The sequence below is a fragment of the Hordeum vulgare genome, chromosome 4H (genome assembly GCF_904849725.1).
Source record: "Hordeum vulgare subsp. vulgare chromosome 4H, MorexV3_pseudomolecules_assembly, whole genome shotgun sequence".
Classification (NCBI taxonomy): domain Eukaryota; kingdom Viridiplantae; phylum Streptophyta; class Magnoliopsida; order Poales; family Poaceae; genus Hordeum; species Hordeum vulgare.
This window is the reverse complement of record NC_058521.1, coordinates 445,437,461-445,459,232: the sequence shown is the minus strand read 5'-3', so window position 1 is coordinate 445,459,232 and position 21,772 is coordinate 445,437,461. Positions and strand designations below refer to the sequence as shown.

Below are 21,772 nucleotides of genomic sequence, written 5' to 3'. Positions count from 1 at the left end.
CCCAAGCTCTCCGATCTTCTTCCGTTCCAGAAAAAATCTTTTCGGGGATTTTCTTCTGTTTGGACTCCGTTTCAAGATCTCCTCTGAAAGAGGTCAAAAACATGGAAAAAACAGGAACTGGCACTTGGCACTGAGTTAATAAGTTAGTCCCAAAAAATAAATAAAAGGCATGCAAAACATCCCAAGTTTGACAAGATAATAGCATGAAACCATAAAAAATTATAGATACGTTGGAGACATATCAAGCATCCCCAAGCTTAACTCCTGCTCGTCCTCGAGTAGGGAAGTGATAAAGAATGAATTTTTGATGTGGAATGCTACCTAGCATAGTTGTCCTTTGCAACTTCTTTCACGTGGCATGAATATTCAGATCCGTATGATTCGAAACAATAGTTTGCTATTGACTTGAAAACAATAATACTTCAAGCAAACTAGCAAAGTAATCATGAACTTTCAAAATAACAAGGCCAAAGAAAATTATCCCTACAAAATCATATAGTCTGGCTATGCTCCATCATCCTCACACAACTAATGTAAATCATGCAGAACCCCGGAATTGGCCAAGTAATTGTTTCGCACTCTTACTTTCTCAAACTTTTTATAACTATCACGCAATACATGAGCGCGAGCCATGGATATAGCACTATAGGTGGAATAGAGTGTGGTGGTGGTTGTGAGACAAAAAAGGAGGAGATGGTCACATTGACTCGGCGTATCAATAGGCTATGGTGATGCCCATTAATATATATCAATGTGAATGAGTAGGGATTGACATACAAGAGATGCACTAGAGCTATAAGTATGTGAAATCTCAAGGGAAAACTAGTGGGTGTGCATCCAACTTGCTTGCTCACGAAGACCTAGGGAAATTTTTAGGAAGCCCATCATTGGAATATACAAGCCAAGTTATAAAATGAAGAGTCCCACTAGCATATGGTAGTGACAAAGCAAGAAGCTCTCAATCATGAAGAACATGGTGCTATTATGAAGCACAAGTGTGGAAAAAGATAGTAGCATTCTCCCTTCTCTCTTTTGCTCTCATTTCCTTTTTTTGGGCTCTTAGTCCTCTTTTTTTCTTTTCTCCTTTTTTTGTTTTTGGGCTCTTTGGCCTCTTTTTTTTATTTCCTCACATGGGACAATGCTCTAATAATGATGATCATCACACTTTTAGTTACTCAAAGCTCAAAAATCACAATGATGATGACTCCATAGGAAATGCCTCTGGCAGTGTACCGGGATGTGCAACGATCTAGTATGATCACGCAACGGCAATATGAAAGTGACGGCACAAGTCATTAGACGGAACGGTGGTGGTTGCATGGCAATATATCTCGGACTGGCTATGAAATGCCATAGTAGGTAGGTATGGTGGCTGTTTTGAGGAAGGAATTTGGTGGGTTTGTGCACCGGCAAGAATTGCGCGACACTAGAGAGGCTAGCAATGGTGGAAGGTGAAAGCGCATCTATACCATGGACTCAACATTAGTCATAAAGAACTCACATACTTGTTGCAAAAGTTTTTATTAGTAATCGAAACAAGGTGCTAAACGCATACTCTGAGGGGAAGGGTTGGTAGGTGTAAACCATCGCGCGAGACCGACCTCAACACAAAGGATGGCAATCAATAGATCAATTATGCTTCGACTTCCTAACATAGCGGTTCACCATACGTGCATGTTATGGGAATCACTAACTTCAACACAAGTATTTCTAGATTCACAACACCCTACTAACATAACTCTCAGTATTACCGAATCCGTGTCTCAAAACTAATTGAGAGGAATCGAAACTTCTCTTTCTACTCAATGCACATGAAGATGGACGTTTTTGCATCCTCTTTGGGTACCTAGCACATGGGAATTTTTTCATAGCATAAGCCAACTACCAAATCACGCACCGTCATGCTCTAAGGATATAAGTGAAGCACAAGAGCAAAAGTATCTAGCTCAAAAGATATAAGTGAAGCACTAGAGCAAAAGTATCTAGCTCAAAAGATATAAGTGTAGCACTAGACAAAAAGTATCTAGCTCAAAAGATATAAGTGAAGCACAATAAGCATTCTAGCAAACTCACGATGAGTGCATGTCTCTCTCTCAAAAAGGTGTGCATCAAGGATGATTGTGACACAACGAAAAGAAAAGACTCCTATAATACAAGACGCTCCAAGCAAAACACATATCATGTGGTTAACAAAAATATAGCTCCAAGTAATGTTACCGATGGATTGAAGACGAAAGAGGGGATGCCTTCCCGGGGCATCCCCAAGATTAGGCTTTTTGGTGTCCTTGAATTTGGCTTGGGGGCCTTGGGCATCCCCAAGCTTGACCTCTTTCCACTCCTTATCTCTTTGTCCATGAGAACGTCACCCAAAACTTGAAAACTTCACAACACAAAACTTAAACAGAAACTTGTGATAACATTAATACAAGAAAACAAACTACCACTTCTTTTGTTACTGTAGAAAACTTGAATTCCATACATATTGATGATGGGCTACTGTATTCTCACTTTTCCATGGCTAGTACCCCTCGATACTAATCATAGTTTCATCAAAACAAGCAACCAACTCAACAAAAACAGAATCTGTCAAAAACAGACCAGTCTGTAGCAATCTGTATACTTCGTATACTTCTGGTACCTCAAACAATCTGAAAGATTACGAAGGTCTGGGGAAAAAGCATATCAATCAGCAGCAAAAAGAATCAACTCAAAAGCTCTTTCTGAATAAACATGAAAAATCATCTCGTGAGTAAACAGTTTCTGTCTTTTTCCAGCAAGATCAAACAACCATTACCAAGACCACGTATAAAGGTTTTGCTTGGCTCAAACACAAAAAGAAACACAAAAAACACAATCACAACAGAATTGTGAAAAGTGTGGACGCAACAAAACAGAAAGAAAAAATATAAATTCATTGGGTTGCCTCCCAACAAGCGCTATTGTTTAACGCCCTTAGCTAGGCATAGTAGCGATAGAATCACGTATCGTCGTCTTTGGTGCTCAAACCATAAGTAGCCCTCATCATGGATTCATAAGGCAATCTTATTTTATTTCTAGGAAAGTGTTCCATGCCCTTCCTTAAAGAAATTGAAATCTAATATTCCCTTCCTTCATATCGATGATAGCACCAATAGTCCTTAGGAAAGGTCTACTAAGAATAATAGGGCATGTAGGATTGCAATCAATGTCAAGCACAATGAAATCCACGGGTACATAGTTCCTATTTGCAATAATAAGAACATCATTGATCCTTCCCATGGGTTTCCTGATAGTAGAATCAGCAAGATGCAAATTAAGAGAACACTCTTCAATCTCATTAAAACCCAGAATATCACATCAAGACTTTGGAATCATAGAAACACTAGCACCCAAATCACACAAAGCATTGCACTCATAGTTTTTTATTTTTATTTTGATGGTAGGTTCCCACTCATCATGAAGCTTTCTAGGGATAGAGACTTCCAATTCAAGTTTCTCTTCAAGAGCTTTTATCATAGCTTCAACGATACGATCGGTAAAGGCTTTGTTTTGGCTATAAGCGTGCGGAGAGTTTAACATGGATTGCATCAAAGAAATGCATTCAATCAAGGACCAACTATCATAATTGAATTCCTTGAAATCCACGGTAGTAATTTCATTACTACTCAAAGTTTTAACGTCTTCTACTCCACTTTTAACGCTTTTAGCATCAAGATAGATGGACTCCGAATCATTGGGGCACTTTTCAACCAAAGTGGATTCATATCCAGCCCCATAATTATTAGGTTTGACACAAGAAAACAAAGATTCAATGGTAGTCACACCAAGCACTTTAAGATCTTCGTGATACTCATCACGAGAACACGCCTTTTTAAGCCATTCATGTCTAGCACGAATTTGGGCGGTTCTTTCTTGGCTCTCAATCATGGAAACACGCATAGCTTTCAAAGTTTCATCCATGTTGATTTTGGGAGGAGCACATATAACTTTCAAAGCATCAACATCACAAGAAATCCTATCAACGCTCTTAGCCAAATCGTCAATTTTGAGTAGTTTTTCCTCTATGGACGCATTGAAAATCTTTTGAGAGTTGATGAACTCTTTGATATTACTCTCTAGATCAGAGGGTAATCCATTGTAATTCCCATGGGTATTGTTGTAGGAGTTGCCAAAGTTATTAGAGGAGTTACTAGGAAAAGGCCTAGGAACATAGTTTCCTCTAAAAGCGTTGTTGTTGCCAAAATTATTCCTACCAACAAAATTTACGTCCAAGCTAGCGTTGCTACTCTCAATCAAAGAAGACAAAGGCAAATCATTAGGATTCAAAGGAGAACTTCTACTAGCAACCAAATTCATTAACTCATCCATCTTAGCACTCAACGAGTTAATTTCTTCTTTAGCGTGTACCTTCTTACTAGTGGGTGACCTTTTAGTGTGCCACTGAGAGTAGTTCGTCATGATGTTGTCTAAGAGCTTTGTGGCTTCTCCTAACGTGATTTCCATGAACGTTCCACCTGAGGCGGAGTCCAAGATATTTGTAGAAGCGAAATTCAAGCCAGCGTAAAAGATTTGAATAATCATCCAAAGGCTGAAGCCATGAACGGGACAATTTCTAATCATTAATTTCATTCTCTCCCAAGCTTGTGCAACATGCTCATGATCAAGTTGCTTGAAATTCATGATATCATTACGGAGAGAGATGATCTTAGCCGGCGGAAAATACTTGGATATATAAGCATCTTTGCACTTATCCCAAGAATCGATACTATTTTTGGGCAAAGAAGAAAACCAAGTTTTTGCGCAATCTCGCAACGAGAAAGGAAAAGGCTTCAATTTAATCACGTCATTATCCACATCTTTTTTATTTTGCATATCGCAAACCTCAATGAAGGTATTGAGATGGGATGCAGCATCTTCACTAGGAAGGCCAGAGAATTGCTCTTTCATAACAAGATTCAGCAAAGCGGCATTGATTTCGTATGACTCCGCACTAGTGGCGGGAGCAACCGGAGTACTAATAAAATCATTATTATTAGTATTCGAGAAGTCACAAAGCTTGGTGTTTTCGTTCATGGTGACTTCAGCAAGCAAGCAAGCACACAAGCAAACAAAAAGCGGGCGAGAAAAAAGGACGAACGAAAAAGGCAAATTGGTGAAGTGGGGGAGAGGAAATCGAGAGGCAACTGGCAAACAAAGTAAATGCAAGAGATGAGTTTGTGACACTTACTTGGATGAGTTCTTGACTTGATCTTCCTCCCCGACAACGGCGCCAGAAATTCTTCTGCTGCGGCAACAAAAGTCCTTCCCTGACGCGTAGGAATTCTTCTTGTTACTTCTCTGGTTTGCGTCAGTTTTCCCTTGAAGAGGAAAGGGTGATGCAGCACAGGAGCAGTAAGTATTTCCCTCAGTTTGAGAACCAAGGTATCGAACCAAAAGGAGGGCCTCGTCAAGTCCAAAGTACCTGCACAAACACAAACAAGCTTGCACCCAACGCTTCAAAGGGGTTGTCAATCCCTTCAAGATTGTTTGCAAAAGTGAGATCTGAAGGCGGAAAGTGCAACAAAGTGAAAAGTGTAAGGCTGAAAATATGGTGTGGAGTAGACCCTCGGGGCCATAGTGTTCACTAGAGGCTTCTCTCAAAATAGCAAATATCATAGTGGGTGAACAAATTACTGTCGAGCAATTGATAGAACCGCGCTAAGTCATGACGATATCTAAGGCAATGATCTAGCATATAGGCATCACGTCCGAGACAAGTAGACCGATACTTTCTGCTTCTACTACTATTACTCCACACATCGACCGCTATCCAGCATGCATCTAGTGTATTGAGTTCATGACGAACAGAGTAACGCTTTAAGCAAGATGACATGATGTAGAGGGATAATCTCAAACCAATGATGAAAACCCCATCTTTTTACCCTTGATGGCAACAACACGATACGTGCCTCGCTACCCCTTCTGTCACTGGGTGAGGTCACCGCACGGTATGAACCCAAAACCAAGCACTTCTCCCATTGCAAGAATCATAGATCTAGTTGGCCAAACAAAACCCACAACTCGAAGAGAATTACAAGGATATGAAATCATGCATAAGAGAGATCAGAAGAAACTCAAATAAGATTCATATATAATCTGATCATAAATCCACAGTTCATCGAATCTCGACAAACACACCGCAAAAGAAGATTACATCGGATAGATCTCCATGAAGATCATGGAGAACTTTGTATTGAAGATCCAAGAGAGAGAAGAAGCCATCTAGTTACTAGCTATGGACCCGTAGGTCTATGGTGAACTACTCACGCATCATCGGAGAGGTCATGGTGTTGATGGAGAAGCCTTCCGTGTCCGAATCCCCCCTCCGGCAGGGCACCAGGACGTGCACCAAATGGGATCTTGCGGAGACAGAAGCTTGCGGCGGCGGAAAAGTGATTACGATGCTCCCCTGATTTTTTTGGGAATATTTGGGAATTTATAGGCGCAAGATCTAGGTCAAGGGGCCTCCAGGGGGGCCACAAGCCTGCATGGCGTGGCCCACCTGGCCACGGGGTGGGGGCTTGTGGGCCCCTGGGGCTCTTCTGGCTTGGCCCCCAAGCTCTCCGATCTTCTTCCGTTCCGGAAAAATCTTTTCGGGGATTTTCTTCCATTTGGACTCTGTTTCAAAATCTCCTCTGAAAGGGGTCAAAAACATGGAAAAAACAGGAACTGGCACTTGGCACTGGGTTAATAAGTTAGTCCCAGAAAATAAATAAAAGGCATGCAAAACATCCCAAGTTTGACAGGATAATAGCATGAAACCATGAACAATTATAGATACGTTGGAGACATATCAATGATGAATTACCGAGTGGGCCTAGAGATACCTCTCCGTCACACGAAGTGACAAATCCCAGTCTCGATTCGTACGACTAACAAACACTTTCGGAGATACCCATAGTGCACCTTTATAATCACCCAGTTAGGTTGTGACGTTTGGTACACCCAAAGCACCCCTACGGTATCCGGGAGTTGCACAATCTCATGGTCTAAGGAAATGATACTTGACATTAGAAAAGTTGTAGTAGACGAACAACACGATCTAGTGCTATGCCTAGGATTGGGTCTTGTCCATCATATCATTCCCCAATGACGTAATCCCATTATTAATGACATCCAATGTCCATGATCAAGAAACCATGATCATCTATTGATCAACGAGCTAGCCAACTAGAGGCTCACTAGGGATACATTGTGATCTATATATTCACACATGTATTACGGTTTCCGGTTAATACAATTATAGGATGAATAATAGACAATTATCATGAACTGAAAATATAATAATAACCACTTTATTATTGCCTCTAGGGCATATTTCCAACACTTTTCACCTAGCAACACAATTCTTTCATGTCCCGTGCATAAGTTAACTGAACCAAGCACCCCTAGCCAACCTCTTGCTGCACTCTGAGTCCTAAACATTTGGATATCTTTCTCGTTGGGTGACCTCAAGTACTCTACCCTAAAGACATCAATAACCGCTTTCATGGACCTTTGAACGGACTTCAAAATAGTATCTTCTCCAATGCGTACATAATCGTCAATTGCATCGGCCGAACACCCATATGCAGGAACTCGAACAGCCGCAATGTACTTCACCATGGTGAGGACAATTTCAAAGTCTTCGTCAGCTTCTTCTTCCTCGATGATGATGTGTCCTCGAAGATCGTTTCTCTGATCCTCTTCATCTTGAATACAAATGACTCTATTAAATTCAATTCGGCCAAATAAAACGAGACAAAATAACAAAATAAACCACCTAGGCATATCGTCGAACACTTGCAAGGTGATGGAGAAGTTCCACATGGTCGGCATCGTACAACTCAAACGAGAATGCGCTGAGGCATGGGGATGACCGATAAATGTTCGGAATGCCGGTGAGATGTTGGCCAACCACTAAGAAAGAGGACCCGAGGTGGTTCCTAACGAAACAGTGGACGCTGCAGTGGTGGTGTTTTCGTTCGACTCGGGCGTCGCTGATGGACGGTAAACTGCTCAGACACGGGCAGAATGACGGCGAGGGCCAAGGGAGGCAGCGAGGTAGAGGCAGAGGCGGTGGTTAGTCGCAAGCAGGTGTGGCGGTGATGATGTAGAAAAGAGGCCACAAAATTTACTCGACGCGGCCGAGGAGTAATTTTTTACTCGGCTATAGACTTTAGGGGATCGGTTAGGCCCGACTAGAGGGGCAGCTCCTACCTACCGCATTCTGCGGCAGGCAATCCCTCGGATGCACATTATGATCGCCCGACTGGGCCGGCCTAGTTCTCTTTTTTGTTTCTTTTTTTCCTTTTTTGCTTATTTCCTTTTTTGGATCATTTTTCTTTCTTTTTCCTTTTTTATGAAAACAAACAAATGTTGAATTTCCCATCATTTACTGAAAACATGAACATTTTTTAAAATGGAAAAAAATGAAAAGCGCGGAAAAAATTTAAAGCACGAACATTTTTCAAAATCTTGAGAACAAAATTTAAAACCGAGAACAATTTTGAAAAATCATGAACAAATTCAGAAGCGTGAACAATTTTTTGAAACACGAACATTTTTTGAATCTTGAGAACATAATTTTGAAACTTAGAACAATTTTGAAAAACCCCGAACAAATTTGAAAGCACAAACATTTTTTGAAATTTGAGAACAAATTTTGAGGCGCGAACAATTTTTTAAAGCACAAACTTTTTTTTAATCTTGAGAACAAAATTTTTGAAACAGAGAAATTTTTTGAAAAACCCAAACAAATTTGGAAGCACCGACATTTTTTTAATCTTGAGAACTAAATTTTGAAGGGAAACATTATAAATCACGCGGCGGATCGCAGGCTGGTGTCCGTCCTCTTCTCTATACGCCACGTCAGCCTGGGCGTTCGGATATTTTAGTTATTTCGGTTCGAGTAGTTCGGGTTATGGCTAACTGTGTATTCAAAAATGAAAACCGAAATTTTTGAATACCAAAAATATACCTCAACACCAATTACCCACAATTTCAGTTTGGGGTATTCGGGTACCCAAAATACTCAAAATATTCGGAGCACACATCAACTTTTGGTATGAGTAATTCAGATAGTGTGGATATTTTGGATAGTATCGTTATTTTAGTTAGTATGGATAACATGTAAGTACAATAATAGCATGAATAATTTGGCTAGTATGGATAATTCGGGTAGTATGAGTATTTCAGATTTTCTAGACAAGAACCCGAACCTGACGTGAAAATTCAAAAACCATGAAATGAGAATTGAACCCTAACCCGATACTTGTATTACCCGACAATTCGGGTAACTTGATTTGGTTTGGGTTCGGGTAACGGGTTAGGGTACCCAAACGGCCAGGGTGAACGCCACGTGCCTCATGACTATCATCATAAGTTTTTGCAACTAGCCTGTTGTTGCAATCTCTCATCCCAACAATGGCTCTGTTGCAGGATCTGGATCCTTCGAATACGTAGTACGACGATGCGACACTTCTGCAACATAATCTCAGTTGCAAGTTAAATTATGTAACATAATCTCAATTGCAAAAAATAATCTGCAATGCGAAGTGAGTTGCATAAATTGCAAAAGAAATTTGCAACAGGACCTCAGTTGCATAAGAAAATCTGCAACAAGATCGTAGTTGCACAAAAACTGCAACAAGACCTAAGTTGCAAAACTAAAGGGAGCTGCTTGGACGTTTGATGGGCCAGATCTAACGGCTCGTGAGTCGGCGGATATTTTAAAAAGATCAGCCACCTGACGCGTAGCACGCTCCATTTTGAAACGGAGAACAACTTTGAAAAACCCCGAAGAAATTAGAAAGAGTGAAAAAAATTAAAGCGTGGACTTTTTTTGAATCTTGAGAACAGAATTTTGAAACGGAGAACAACTTTGAAAAACCCTGAACAGATTATTAAGGCACAAAGATTTTTTGAATCTTGAGAATAAATTTTGAAAAGTAGAACAATTTTGGAAAACCCCATATAAATTTGGAGGCGCGAACAATTTTTTAAAGCACGAACATTTTTTTGAATCTTCAGAACTAAATTTTGAAACAGAGAACAATTTGGAAAAACCCTGACCAAATTTGAAAGAGTGAACAAATTTTTAAAGCATAGACATTTTTTGAATCTTAAGAACAAATTTTGTATCCGAGAACGATTTTAAAAAGTTCTGAACAAATTTGGAAGCACGAACAATATTTTAAAGCACGAATATTTTTTGAATCTGGAGAACAAAATTTTAAAACAGAGAACAGTTTTGGAAAACCCCGAACAAATTTGGTACCGTGAACAATTCTTTAAATTACAAAAAAAAATAATCTTAAGAACAAATTTTGAAATAAAAAAATCAAATCTTCAAAACAAAATTTGAGAAGCGAGAACATTTTTTTTGAAAATACAGAATATTTTCTTAAAATCGAGAACATTTTTTGAAAATTCTGAACATTTTTTGAAAATCCAAAACATTTTTTAAAACAGAAATGAAAAAGAAACAAAAAAAACAAAAAAAATAAAAAATAAAAATAAAAAACCGATTCAGAAAATCTTCTAGAAGTTTTCCAAAACCGAAAAAAACCAGGGAGCTGCAACCCGCTAAATGAGCCAGCCCCTTAAAAATCGCTGCCCTCCCAGCTCTGTGTGAAGCCCCAACTCCGCTTCACACGGCGCGGCGAATAGAATATTCTGGTTAGAGGAGTAAAACAAAATTTTACTACTTAATAAGATTTAGGCTAGAAATGCTCTAACATTGTAACATGGACTTCTCTCTTTACTCAATCGAAGGATCCAAAATGCAATTCGTTCCTAACGGCAACCTTCCCAAGGCAGTGAGCGTCCGTGTTGTCCAATGGCCGGTCTCGTCCTCGCCCGTAGCAAAGATGATCTCGCTTGTTTTCTAAAGTAGTCCCGTGCAAAATGGTGCAGATGATCGCACTATCTGTCACTAGCAATGGCCTTTTTGAGTTTTCAGCTTCGCACTATTTTCACACGTTCTTCTGTGCCGTGGATGGTTACGCACAGATGTGGTGTTCTGTTTTGGAGTTCCAGGATATACGGGGAAAAGATATTCATTACATACAGGAACCAACGAACTGAGTTAAATATTAGGGTTTTTTTTTCTTTTGAAACGAGACAAAAGACGACAAAAGATTGGCCATTTCATTAATTGAGAAGAGAGGGTTTCAGAAGTTTCAAATAGCAGCCCCACAGTGGCAAAATAGAGCAATTATTCGCCGGATAAAATTACATCTAATCCCTTGCATCCGTCGTTACCCACAACCTAGTCTCATAAGGATCCTAGCCACATGATCTCCCAAGGGGTGGAGGTCTTCTGGAAGACCCTAACGTTCAGCTCCGTCCATAGCTCCCAAGAAATTAGCGTCATATCTTGTTCCACCAATTTTTGACAACGACCATAGTTGACCAATTGATTGTGTTAATATCATCCAAGCCAATGGCGCCTTCGTGACATTCCAAACGTAGTCGAATAGCGGCATCGGAATAGGAGATGGCCACCGTTTCTTGAACCTGGTTGCACAGTGAAAAGATATTCGTTACATACAGCAAAGATTAATACATACTATGGTTTTCTTTTAGCAATAAAATTGCTCTCTGTCTGAAAAACAAATAAAGAGACAATGAAACATGCATATGCACCATATTTCACTGATGGATCATTTACTGAGTACTCTATTTTAAGTCAAAACCAGATATTTACAATGTAGCACATACAAGTTAACTTCTAAAAATATAACTCTTGTGTGTAGAAGTGAAAGTTGATTAATTCATTGTTCGCAAACATATTCACCAGACCTGAAAGGAATAATATTTTAATTCAAGCATCAAGTGTCCATTAGCAGACTCTATTTACAACCTTGTCAAAAGACCTAAAGCATTGCAAGCTAACAAAAAGATGCGAGTCTCTTATCGGGTAACAAGGAAAGTACAACCAACCTGTGTACTTGAAAAAAGCTCTAGAGGAAAAATATATGAAGGGCGTAGGCTAGTTGACCCTGTGCTATAACTGATTGTACAATTCCAGTTCTTCAATCAAGTCAATAAAAGGCGTAGAGTTCTCGATTTCAACTGCTGGACCTGCTGAAGTATTATAGACACAAAAGTAGAATTAAATTCTTGATACCGAAAATAGAAATAAACTACTCCCTCCATCCTTATATATAGGGCCTAATGCATTTTCTAAGAATGTGTTTGACTATTGATAAGATTAGTATTATATGAGATGTATAATATAAAAATTATATCATTGGAAGCTCCTTTCACATACGAATTTGACGATATGCTTTGTGTAACTTGCATGTCATATATTATTTGCTCTAACATGTGGTCAAAGTTAGCCTCGAAAAACGCATTAGGCCCTATATATATGGATAGAGGGAGTATAAGATTTGTATCTGACCGAGCCTCTCTTGCTTATCTTTTGCACTTGGCTTGACTACTGATTGAGACTAGTAACATATAGGAAATATATAATGTACATAGAACTTTGTATATAAGGCACTTTCTAATTATACATGTGAATGGCCATGAACTTTGATGATGTCATAAACATTCATGCGGAGTAGAACATAGAGATATACAGGGAAGAGATATTCGTTACAAATTTCAAGTACTTGAGTTAAATATCAACATGTTTTGGAAGTTAGGATACTACTTACAACAGATAAGATGTCTTGCAAGAAACTTTCAGACAATTAGCTGCAATATCTTGGCAATGCTATTGTCTCTGATCATGCCAAAACCAAAATCTGCCCAATAACTGCCATGACTATTCTGAACTCGAAAGTAAGTCTTTCCGTCTTTGACACCAAATTCGACAATAACCATGGCATGGAAAGTCTCGGACGCACCCCACTGAATATGGGTGCAATCGTATATTTCATCTGCTTTGAGCTCATGGAAGTGATCTGTGATGGGAACGATGGTAACCAACATCTTCCCTTCCAGGACTAAAGTACACACTTCTTCAAAGGACAAGCCATCATGCCAGCACGAGTCCTTAATCCTCACATAGTCTGATGCCTGTAGCACATAATGAAACAACAGAATGCCCCTTAAGATTACACACAAGTGCTTCGAGTATCAGTCTATCAGACTAGTTACTAGTACAAACAAGTACAGTAGTTGTTTATCATTTACCTGAAGTAATTCTTCTGGCTTTTTCTTTCCTTTCTGGGTTAAGGCCCCGATGGTTTGCAGCATTTCTAGGCAAGTTTTGATCTTAGCAAGGCCTAATTCCATCTTTTTGGGAACAGATGACTCCCACTTACAGTTCTCAAAATACTCTACCATGTCAGAAATGCTAATGCTTTCCGAATAGCGCTCTCCCCTCTGTGCCATTTCCATGTTCAGCATAGCTTCAATAGCTGTAGCAATTGCGAAGAAAACACATGTTGTTTCATCCCCTTGGTCTTTTACTTGTGGCAAAATTCTTATCCCGTTAACATAGGTCTCGCGCCAGCTGAACTCGAAATCCAATTGCTTCTGCGTGAATATAAGGGCATTATAATGCAATTATCAGTTGAAACATAAGTGAGGAATCAAGAAATTTAGAACTGTGCGAAACCACATGAAAAGGAAAAGAAAATCTGCTGGGGTCCTCAAACAATTAACAGACGATAGAGATATGCCCAGGTACTTTGAAACACAACAGTCGGAACACATATAGTGCATCTTAAAAAAGTTAGAAGCTCATCGGGGTGTGGGTCATGACGATAGGACACGGCGGTCAGCATGAGTACTGTTAATGGATTGTTTTAAGTTCCTAAATCCATGTGCTACGGCATTGTTCACACAGGACTTTGGTGTAGTCATTTTTCAGATATAGGTGTATTTGGCAATTAAAATCCGTGTCACCCACGGATAAAAATTTGGGCGAAAATTCATGATTGAGCAAAATAACATCTGGTTCGTATATTGCAAGAACAAACAGTTCTGCCCAAACTACAATATTAATAGAGCGAAAGAATTGGAGCATACCTGATGGCCACAAGAGGCGCAGACAAACAGCATAAATTTCACCGGATGGTCTTGGGGGCGCATAGCATGCGAACATCTTGGGCAGCATGAATCGACCGGCGGCTTGCTCGCCTGGAACAGGAACAACGCCCTCTGTAATCTTCTGATGACGCGGCGTACGAGCCGGCGTCGGCACCTCCAACCTTGACGCAATCGCCGTCCCACGGCCACGACGCGAGTCGCCATCCCGGCCAAGCAGGAGGCGCAGGCGGAAGACGGAAGGTTCTCTCGATCGGTCCCTCTCCTTTTATTCGACCGCGCCGGCGTTGAGACTCTTCGCCGCTCTCCCGACTCCCCTCCGGCGACGGTTGCTCGGCGGCGCTTTAGGGTTTAGCAGATCGGTCCCAACTTTTTTGTTCTTTTTGACCGTTCGATCCCAATACATCTCCCCTAATAATAAAGCGCCGATAGCTTCTCTCGTACGTCGTCGGCAGTTTTGCACAAAACACCCTCCATTTCTGGGTATTCAACCCGCAGTCCCTATATGGATCTGGAAAAAAAAACGTTTCCTCTCTCCCTCACTCGGTCTCCCTCTTCCCTGCTGCGAGGCTGCCGCCATGGGAGCCCGAGCTCAAAGCTCCGCCATCGGCCACCTCGCGCCCGTCTCTCGCCAGATCCGAGCTGGAGCCGCTCGGATCTGTTGACCCCAACCCGGATCCACCTCGCCCCGACCTTCTCCGGCCTCGCCTCGCGAGGGTCTGCGCTGGGGAGTCGTGTGCAGTGAGGGAGAGGAGAGGGACGTCGCGCGCGAGTCCGCGTCGTGGGCAGCTCCTGCTCCTGGTGGCGCCGTCGCGGGCTCACGGTGCCCGCCGCCGCCGCCTGCGCTGCCGTGAGCCGGATCTTCGGCGGCAGCTGGTGCTGCGACGTGCTCACGGGAGGCGGCGGGGTCGGTGATGGAGTTGGAGCCGACGCGGGCGGCATGTCGGCGTCGTTGGGGTCGCGGAGGAGGGGGAGGCTGAGGGACGGCTCCTGCTCCGGCGGCTTCGGCCCGCGGCGGAGGAGGCGGCGGAGGAAGAGGAGGAAGACGACGCCGACGCCGACGCCTGCTGCTTCCGCATCCGCAGCAGGTCCCTCCACCTCCTGGCCAGAGCCTTAGGCTCCTTCGCCGCCTGCTCCGCCTCCACCACCGCATCCTTGGCCGGCTCCGCCCTCGGCGTCTCCTCCGAGCTCGCCGTCTCGGGCTGCTGCGTTGTCGGCGCCGGGGCCAGCGGAGGCCGTGTGGCCGCCGCCGCGGCCTCCGAGGAAGACGGGAGGTGGAGCGGGACGAGCTTGCCCCCGGAGAAGAGCTCGTCGGCCGGGAGCATGGTGGACACGGCGGAGCAGCCGGCGAGGAGGAACTCAAAGTCGGCGCTGGCTCCCCCGCCCCCCGTAGCGTCCCTGCCGCCGCCGCACAAGCCGGCGTCCTCGAGGCTGAAGGAGACGCGCGGGGCGAGCCACTGCATCACGGCCGACGGCGGGGGCGGGCGAGGTGCATGTATATGATAATACTTCATCAGGCATTAAGAAAACAGAAGAACATAGTCGAATCTGCATTGACCATCCATTCAAGCAAATGGTGATATACAAGCTGAATGAACTGTAACAGAAGACTGGATGTACAGAGCTTTCCTGCAGGGGAGACACAACACAACACACATAAGTACCATCATGTACCTGTTCTTGAGTCTTTGTCTTCCTGAATCCCATGACCAGCTTCCCTTCTGGATCTATTCGGCTGAAGCTTACTGGACAATATCACATGGCATCAGTTATAATAGCAAAACAAGTGGCCATTTTCTTAAGAAAAAAGGTGCATCGCATATGGAGAAGGGAAAAAAGACCATTGCAGCTTTCATCTATTCCCAAAATCCTTTTCAACCTAAAACTGTTTCGATGTAATCTCAGGTTCTTAAAACCATTGACTTTATGCCTTTTGTCCCATTCCAAAGTGGTTGTCATTGACAGCGGTGGTCTTCACTAACATGGTGGCCCTCCTTTCGAGGCCTGCCTGAAAGCAGACGCTCAAGGCCAAGCCAACATAGCTCCACTGGAAATACAGTATGTAGGATAGGGTGTCAAGGTGCTAGCTGGGCTTGATCGGTGGCTGTTACTTGCTCGTGAGCTAGGGTGTTCTTCGGAGCATTCTGAAGTCTTTTGTTGTCGACTTTGTGGCTCATGATCGATTCTAGGAAGATGGGAATCTAGAATTTAACTGTTGACAGCGGTTAGCGGTATTTGCAGTCACTCTTTTCTAGGATGCAAACATAGTGTTTTACTCTGTTTTCAGTGTGTCAAGTTTCAGTTTCTGCCCAACTCAAAAATAAAAAGGTTTCAGCTTCTTTTGTTTTATGATTTAGTTATGTGTTGGAGTTTTATCTTTGTCGTGAGTTAAAGTGTAGCATTTTCTTGCCAGGGACAACAACAGGGTCAAGCAAAGAAATCATGACACTGAAGGTATGATTTTTTTCTCGTGTTACTACGTACCGATGACCTTATGGGCTTATGACCGAAAAGATGAATACATTAATGCAAACGGAGACCATTTATGCAGTTAGCAATTGGAAGTGCTCCTTTATTTATTAGTAGTAACAGGTATGGCATGCTTCACCTCTTCTTTAGCCAAAATATGAAGTTTCAAATGATACATTCATTCGGTGCGTTGCCGTGGACAGTTACATGGGATTAATAATAAAGCGCCGATCGATTCTGTCGTACGTCGTCAGCAGTTTTGGACAAAACCCCCTCCATTTCTGGGTATTCAACCCGCAGTCCCTATGTGGATCTGGAAAAAAACGTTTCCTCTCTCCCTCACTCGGTCTCCCTCTTCCCTGCTGCGAGGCTGCCACCATGGGAGCCCGAGCTCAAAGCTCCGCCGTTGGCCACCTCGCGCCCGTCTCTGGCCAGATCCGAGCTGGAGCCGCTCGGATCTGTTGACCCCAACCCAGATCCACCTCGCCCCGGCCTTCTCCGGCCTCTCCTCGCGAGTGTCTGCGCTGGGGAGTCGTGTGCGGTGAGGGAGAGGAGAGGGACGTCGCGCGCGAGTCCGCGTCGTGGGCAGCTCCTGCTCCTGGTGGCGCCGTCGCGGGCTCACGGTGCCCGCCGCCGCCGCCTGCGCTGCCGTGAGCCGGATCTTCGGCGGCAGCTGGTGCTGCGACGTGCTCACAAGAGGCGGCGGGGTCGGTGATGGAGTTGGAGCCGACGCGGGCGGCATGTCGGCGTCGTTGGGGTCGCGGAGGAGGGGGAGGCTGAGGGACGGCTCCTGCTCCGTCGGCTTCGGCCCGCGGCGGAGGAGGCGGCGGAGCGGCTTGGTCTCCGTAGAGGAAGAGGAGGAAGACGATGCCGACGCCGACGCCTGCTGCTTCCGCATCCGCAGCAGGTCCCTCCACCTCCTGGCCGGAGCATTAGGCTCCTCCGCCGCCTGCTCCGCCTCCACCACCGCATCCTTGGCCGGCTCCGCCCTCGGCGTCTCCTCCGACCTCGCTGTCTCGGGCTGCTGCGTTGTCGGCGCCGGGGCCAGCGGAGGCCGCGTGGCCGCCGCCGCGGCCTCCGAGGAAGACGAGAGGCGGAGCGGGACGAGCTTGCCCCCGGAGAAGAGCTCGTCGGCGGGGAGCATGGTGGACACGGCGGAGCAGCCGGCGAGGAGGAACTCAAAGTCGGCGCTGGCTCCCCCGCCCCCCGCAGCGTCCCTGCCGCCGCCGCACCCGCCGGCGTCCTCGAGGCCGAAGGAGACGCGCGGGGCGAGCCACTGCATCGCGGCCGATGGCGGGGGCGGGCGAGGCGCATGTATATGATAATACTTCATCAGGCATTAAGAAAACAGAAGAACATAGTCGAATCTGCATTGACCATCCATTCAAGCAAATGGTGATATACAAGCTGAATGAACTGTAACAGAAGACTGGATGTACAGAGCTTTCCTGCAGGGGAGACACAACACAACACAACACACATAAGTACCATCATGTACCTGTTCTTGAGTCTTTGTCTTCCTGAATCCCATGACCAGCTTCCCTTCTGGATCTATTCGGCTGAAGCTTACCAGACAATATCACATGGCATCAGTTATAATAGCAAAACAAGTGGCCATTTTCTCAAGAAAAAAAGTGCATCACATATGGAGAAGGGAAAAAAGACCATTGCAGCTTTCATCTATTCCCAAAATCCTTTTCAACCTAAAACTGTTTCGATGTAATCTCAGGTTCTTAAAACCATTGACTTTACCCCTTTTGTCCCATTCCAAAGTGGTTGTCATTGACAGTGGTGGTCTTCACTAACATGGTGGCCCTCCTATCGAGGCCTGCCTGAAAGCAGACGCTCAAGGCCAAGCCAACATAGCTCCACTGGAAAATACATTATGTAGGATAGGGTGTCAAGGTGCTAGCTAGGCTTGATCAGCGGCTGTTACTTGCTCGTGAGCTAGGGTGTTCTTCGGAGCATTCTGAAGTATTTTGTTGTTGACTTTGTGGCTCATGATAGATTCTAGGAAGAGGGGAATCTAGAATTTAACTGTTGACAGCGGTTAGCGGTATTTGCAGTCACTCTTTTCTCGGATGCAAACATAGTGTTTTACTCTGTTTTCAGTGTGTCAAGTTTCAGTTTCTGCCCAACTCAAAAATAAAAAGGTTTCAACTTCTTTTGTTTTATGATTTAGTTATGTGTTGGAGTTTTATCTTTGTCGTGAGTTAAAGTGTAGCATTTTCTTGCCAGGGACAACAACAGGGTCAAGCAAAGAAATCATGACACTGAAGGTATGATTTTGTTCTCGTGTTACTACGTACCGATGACCTTATGGGCTTATGACCCAAAAGATGAATACATTAATGCAAACGGAGACCATTTATGCAGTTAGCAATTGGAAGTGCTCCTCTATTTATTTGTAGTAACATGTATGGCATGCTTCACCTCTTCTTTAGCCAAAATATGAAATTTCAAATGATACATTCATTCGGTGCGTTGCCGTGGACAGTTACATGGGATTTGAATTAATCCATTACCATTTTTTATTACGTGCTCCTGTCAACATCCACCAAAGTCATTCTTACTATTTACAATTTATTGTTAAAAATAATTCTTGAAATTAATTTTCATCGACTCATCCTATCACTAATAAATACTCCTGAAGAGTTGCAGGAACGAATTTTTGTCGCCAAGCGACAGATTGTAACCGTTTGTGGCGCATTTAGGAAACATAGATTTTGCCCCTATAGTTGAAACTTATGCATACTTTCTTTGGGTAGTTTATATAATATGGTGTGGAAGAATTGGATGCACATCCACTATTTCCCCCCTCTGAATTTACTGCAATGCATATTTACCTGGAGCTGGCATCACATATTGTATGTCAAGTGCCAAGTCAGTTTTCACTAAATACGAATTAAAAAAATATATGAATCTTTTCATTAGCTTTGGCTACACGTTTCGGATAATGCCAATATCAATATTTGCAAGTACTCCTATGAACTCATATGATGCATCTCCCACTTTTTTATTTGCGAGGTACCTGACATAACAATGTTTGGAAAGAACTTATTTCTCGTAGTAATTTCTCCAGTGTGAAACTACTTTCGACTGCAGTAGCTCGAGGACAATGTGGGCTACTACAAGACCAAGACATGCATTAAAAGATGATTACATTTAGTAGTGAATGGTAAAGAAGGTTCTGATTTTCTTCAAATTGCAAATTATTTATTCATGTTCAAAGAATGTCCTCTAGATGCTTATGTAGAAAATAGTTCATCCTGCACATTTTTCTCGAAAAACTGGAACTTCCAGTTATACTTGTTGTATATTTATAGGTTGTAGACTTATAGTTGAAATTTTCAAATGATCGGATATTTTTGTAGTTGTAGTTCAATAAGTTCCTAAAACTGAAGTCTGCACATCTTGACTAGAAGCTATACTCACTAGCTTGATTTCTCCTATGAGATGTAGAATGTTTATTTCTGGAGTGTTGTTGTAGTTTCCTTTTTTGTCATAGCTGCTTATCTATCAAATTTATTTTACAGAGTATCTATGCATGTGCAGGTTATGTTTCACTCTCTGTCCTATAAATAATATGAATTCTTTCAATTAGTTCATTGTTTTGGAACTTGGCCTATGTCGCACGACATAGTTCCTCGACACCAGGTCATTCCTGAATTATAATAACATCGGGAGTCTGAACCATGTAGTCTACTTATTCGTAGTGAACCACATGTGCGAACCATGCATTCTGAACCCGATCAACCGTATTTCCCCGTAGGTCGACGAAATATGAGTCAGAGCATGTCTTAGATTGTGGAAATGTGAGCCGAACTAGGAAGGAGTCTTAAGTTATTAAGGACATCTCTTTCCATTTCTCCCGTTGCAACGCACGGACATTTTTACTAGTGGGAAAAAATAGGAATACATGAAGACGGTGTATACTAGAGGGGGTACGGGATTACAATCCGACAGGGACACCGTGGCAGGCATGGCCCCCACTCGTAAGTGTGAGTGGGTGGGGGTGGGGTTTTTTTATAGGTTTTTCATGGAAGAATAGGGCAACGCTCTGGGCCGGTGCGTTGGCCCAAATGTTTCAGCCGGTCAGCGCGGATCCATCTGCTTTGAATGCACATAACCGTCGGATCTCCCCCTCCTCTCCCGCATCCCATCTTCAACCTCCCGCATGGAAGGAAGGGAGAGGAAGGAGGGCGCCACCCCCGCACACGCCGCCCCCCTCGCCTCGCCTCACCTCCTCATCTCCTCTCACCGCAGGTTTTCCCCTGGCCGCCGCCCCTCGTTGTCGGCCGTGGCCCTCGCCATCGATCGCCGACGAGCTCCATGCCTGCAACCCCCCGATGCTCGTTGCCGCTCACGCCTCATGCCACTAGATGTAGCAAATTTGAACACTGGATGTAGCAAATTTGGACACTCGATGTAGCAAAAAAATCAACCGGTGGTAGCAAAGAAAATCCGCCGGTGGTAGAAAAGAAATCCGTCGGTTGTAGAAAATTTGGACACAGGTTGTACCAAATTTGGACAGTGGATGTAGCAATTTTGAACATTGGATGTAGCAAAGAAATCTGCCGGTGGTAGTAGAGAAATCCACCGGTTGTAGCAAATTTAGACACCGGTTGTAGAAAATGTGGACAGTGGATGTAGCAAAAAAATCGGCTGGTGGTAGCAAAATTGGAGGACGGTTGCAACAAATCTCATGATTGTGTTGGTGCATGCTGTGGTCGTTCCCAGCTGGGGGTTTGGGAGGGGATTCTACAGCGAGGGAGGGGGTGTAGGGGCGGCCGCCAACAAGTGGGATCTGGTCTAGCCGATGGCCTTTCAATGGCAAGGGTTTGCATCACACGCACATGAAGAGAGAAAAAAAGCTGGGAGGAAGAAGACCGGTCGATGGGTGGATAAGGGTGACGTGGCATCCATCGATCGAAAGGGTATCCCGCGGCCCGCGCACGTCTGGCGCAACGGTTCGGCCGGCGTGCCGGGTAGAAACGTTTCCCGGAAGAATATCACGTACTCCCTGATACATCTCCAACGTATCTATAATTTTTTATGGTTCCATGCTATTATCTTGTCAAACTTTGAATGTTTTGTATGCCTTTTATATCTTTTTGGGACTAACTTATTAACTCAGTGCCAAGTGTCAGTTCCTGTTTTTTCCGTGTTTTTGACCCTTTTCAGAGGAGAACATTAAACGGGGTCCAAACGGAATAAAACCTCCAAAAAGATTTTTTCCGGAACAGAAGATATGCAGGGAGCTTGAGAACCAAGGCAGAGGGCACCAGAGGAGGCCACA

At 43.7% G+C, this 21,772-nt stretch overlaps 2 protein-coding genes across 3 annotated transcripts; both read right to left on the bottom strand.

The window, feature by feature from the left end:
- Nucleotides 1-11,127: 11,127 nt before the first annotated feature.
- LOC123446589 lies at nucleotides 11,128-14,370 on the bottom strand. 2 transcript variants are annotated; one of them, XM_045123165.1, is made up of 5 exons: nucleotides 13,987-14,370; nucleotides 13,278-13,491; nucleotides 12,666-13,029; nucleotides 11,944-12,087; nucleotides 11,128-11,517 (listed from the first exon to the last, which is right to left on the bottom strand). In XM_045123165.1, the coding sequence occupies exons 1-3, from the start codon at nucleotides 14,209-14,211 to the stop codon at nucleotides 13,007-13,009; spliced, it is 462 nt and encodes a 153-aa protein (XP_044979100.1). In that variant the 5' UTR covers nucleotides 14,212-14,370; the 3' UTR covers nucleotides 11,128-11,517; nucleotides 11,944-12,087; nucleotides 12,666-13,006. The 2 variants fall into 2 exon arrangements, with proteins under 2 accessions (XP_044979100.1, XP_044979099.1); XM_045123164.1 differs by lacking the exons at nucleotides 11,128-11,517; nucleotides 11,944-12,087 and having other exon boundaries at nucleotides 12,501-13,491.
- Nucleotides 14,371-14,456: 86 nt separating this feature from the next.
- On the bottom strand, nucleotides 14,457-20,787 carry LOC123450601 (pollen-specific leucine-rich repeat extensin-like protein 1). The gene is made up of 4 exons (XM_045127768.1): nucleotides 20,735-20,787; nucleotides 17,972-18,038; nucleotides 17,106-17,800; nucleotides 14,457-15,047 (listed from the first exon to the last, which is right to left on the bottom strand). Exons 1-4 carry the CDS (start codon nucleotides 20,785-20,787, stop codon nucleotides 14,597-14,599), a joined length of 1,266 nt encoding a protein of 421 aa, XP_044983703.1. The 3' UTR covers nucleotides 14,457-14,596.
- Nucleotides 20,788-21,772: the final 985 nt, after the last annotated feature.

Coding starts and splice junctions, on each gene's coding strand:
- LOC123446589 (XM_045123164.1), bottom strand. CDS start 14,211: ATGGCGACTCGCGTCGTGGCCGTGGGACGGCGATTGCGTCAAGGTTGG. Junction 13,492..13,986: donor GCGCCTCTTGTGGCCATCAG/GTATGCTCCAAT, acceptor ATATTCACGCAG/AAGCAATTGGATTTCGAGTT.
- LOC123450601 (XM_045127768.1), bottom strand. CDS start 20,787: ATGGCGAGGGCCACGGCCGACAACGAGGGGCGGCGGCCAGGGGAAAAC. Junction 17,801..17,971: donor AGACAAAGACTCAAGAACAG/GTACATGATGGT, acceptor TGCCTGATGAAG/TATTATCATATACATGCGCC. Junction 15,048..17,105: donor ACGGCAGCGCAGGCGGCGGC/GGCGGGCACCGT, acceptor TCGGCGTCGTCT/TCCTCCTCTTCCTCCGCCGC.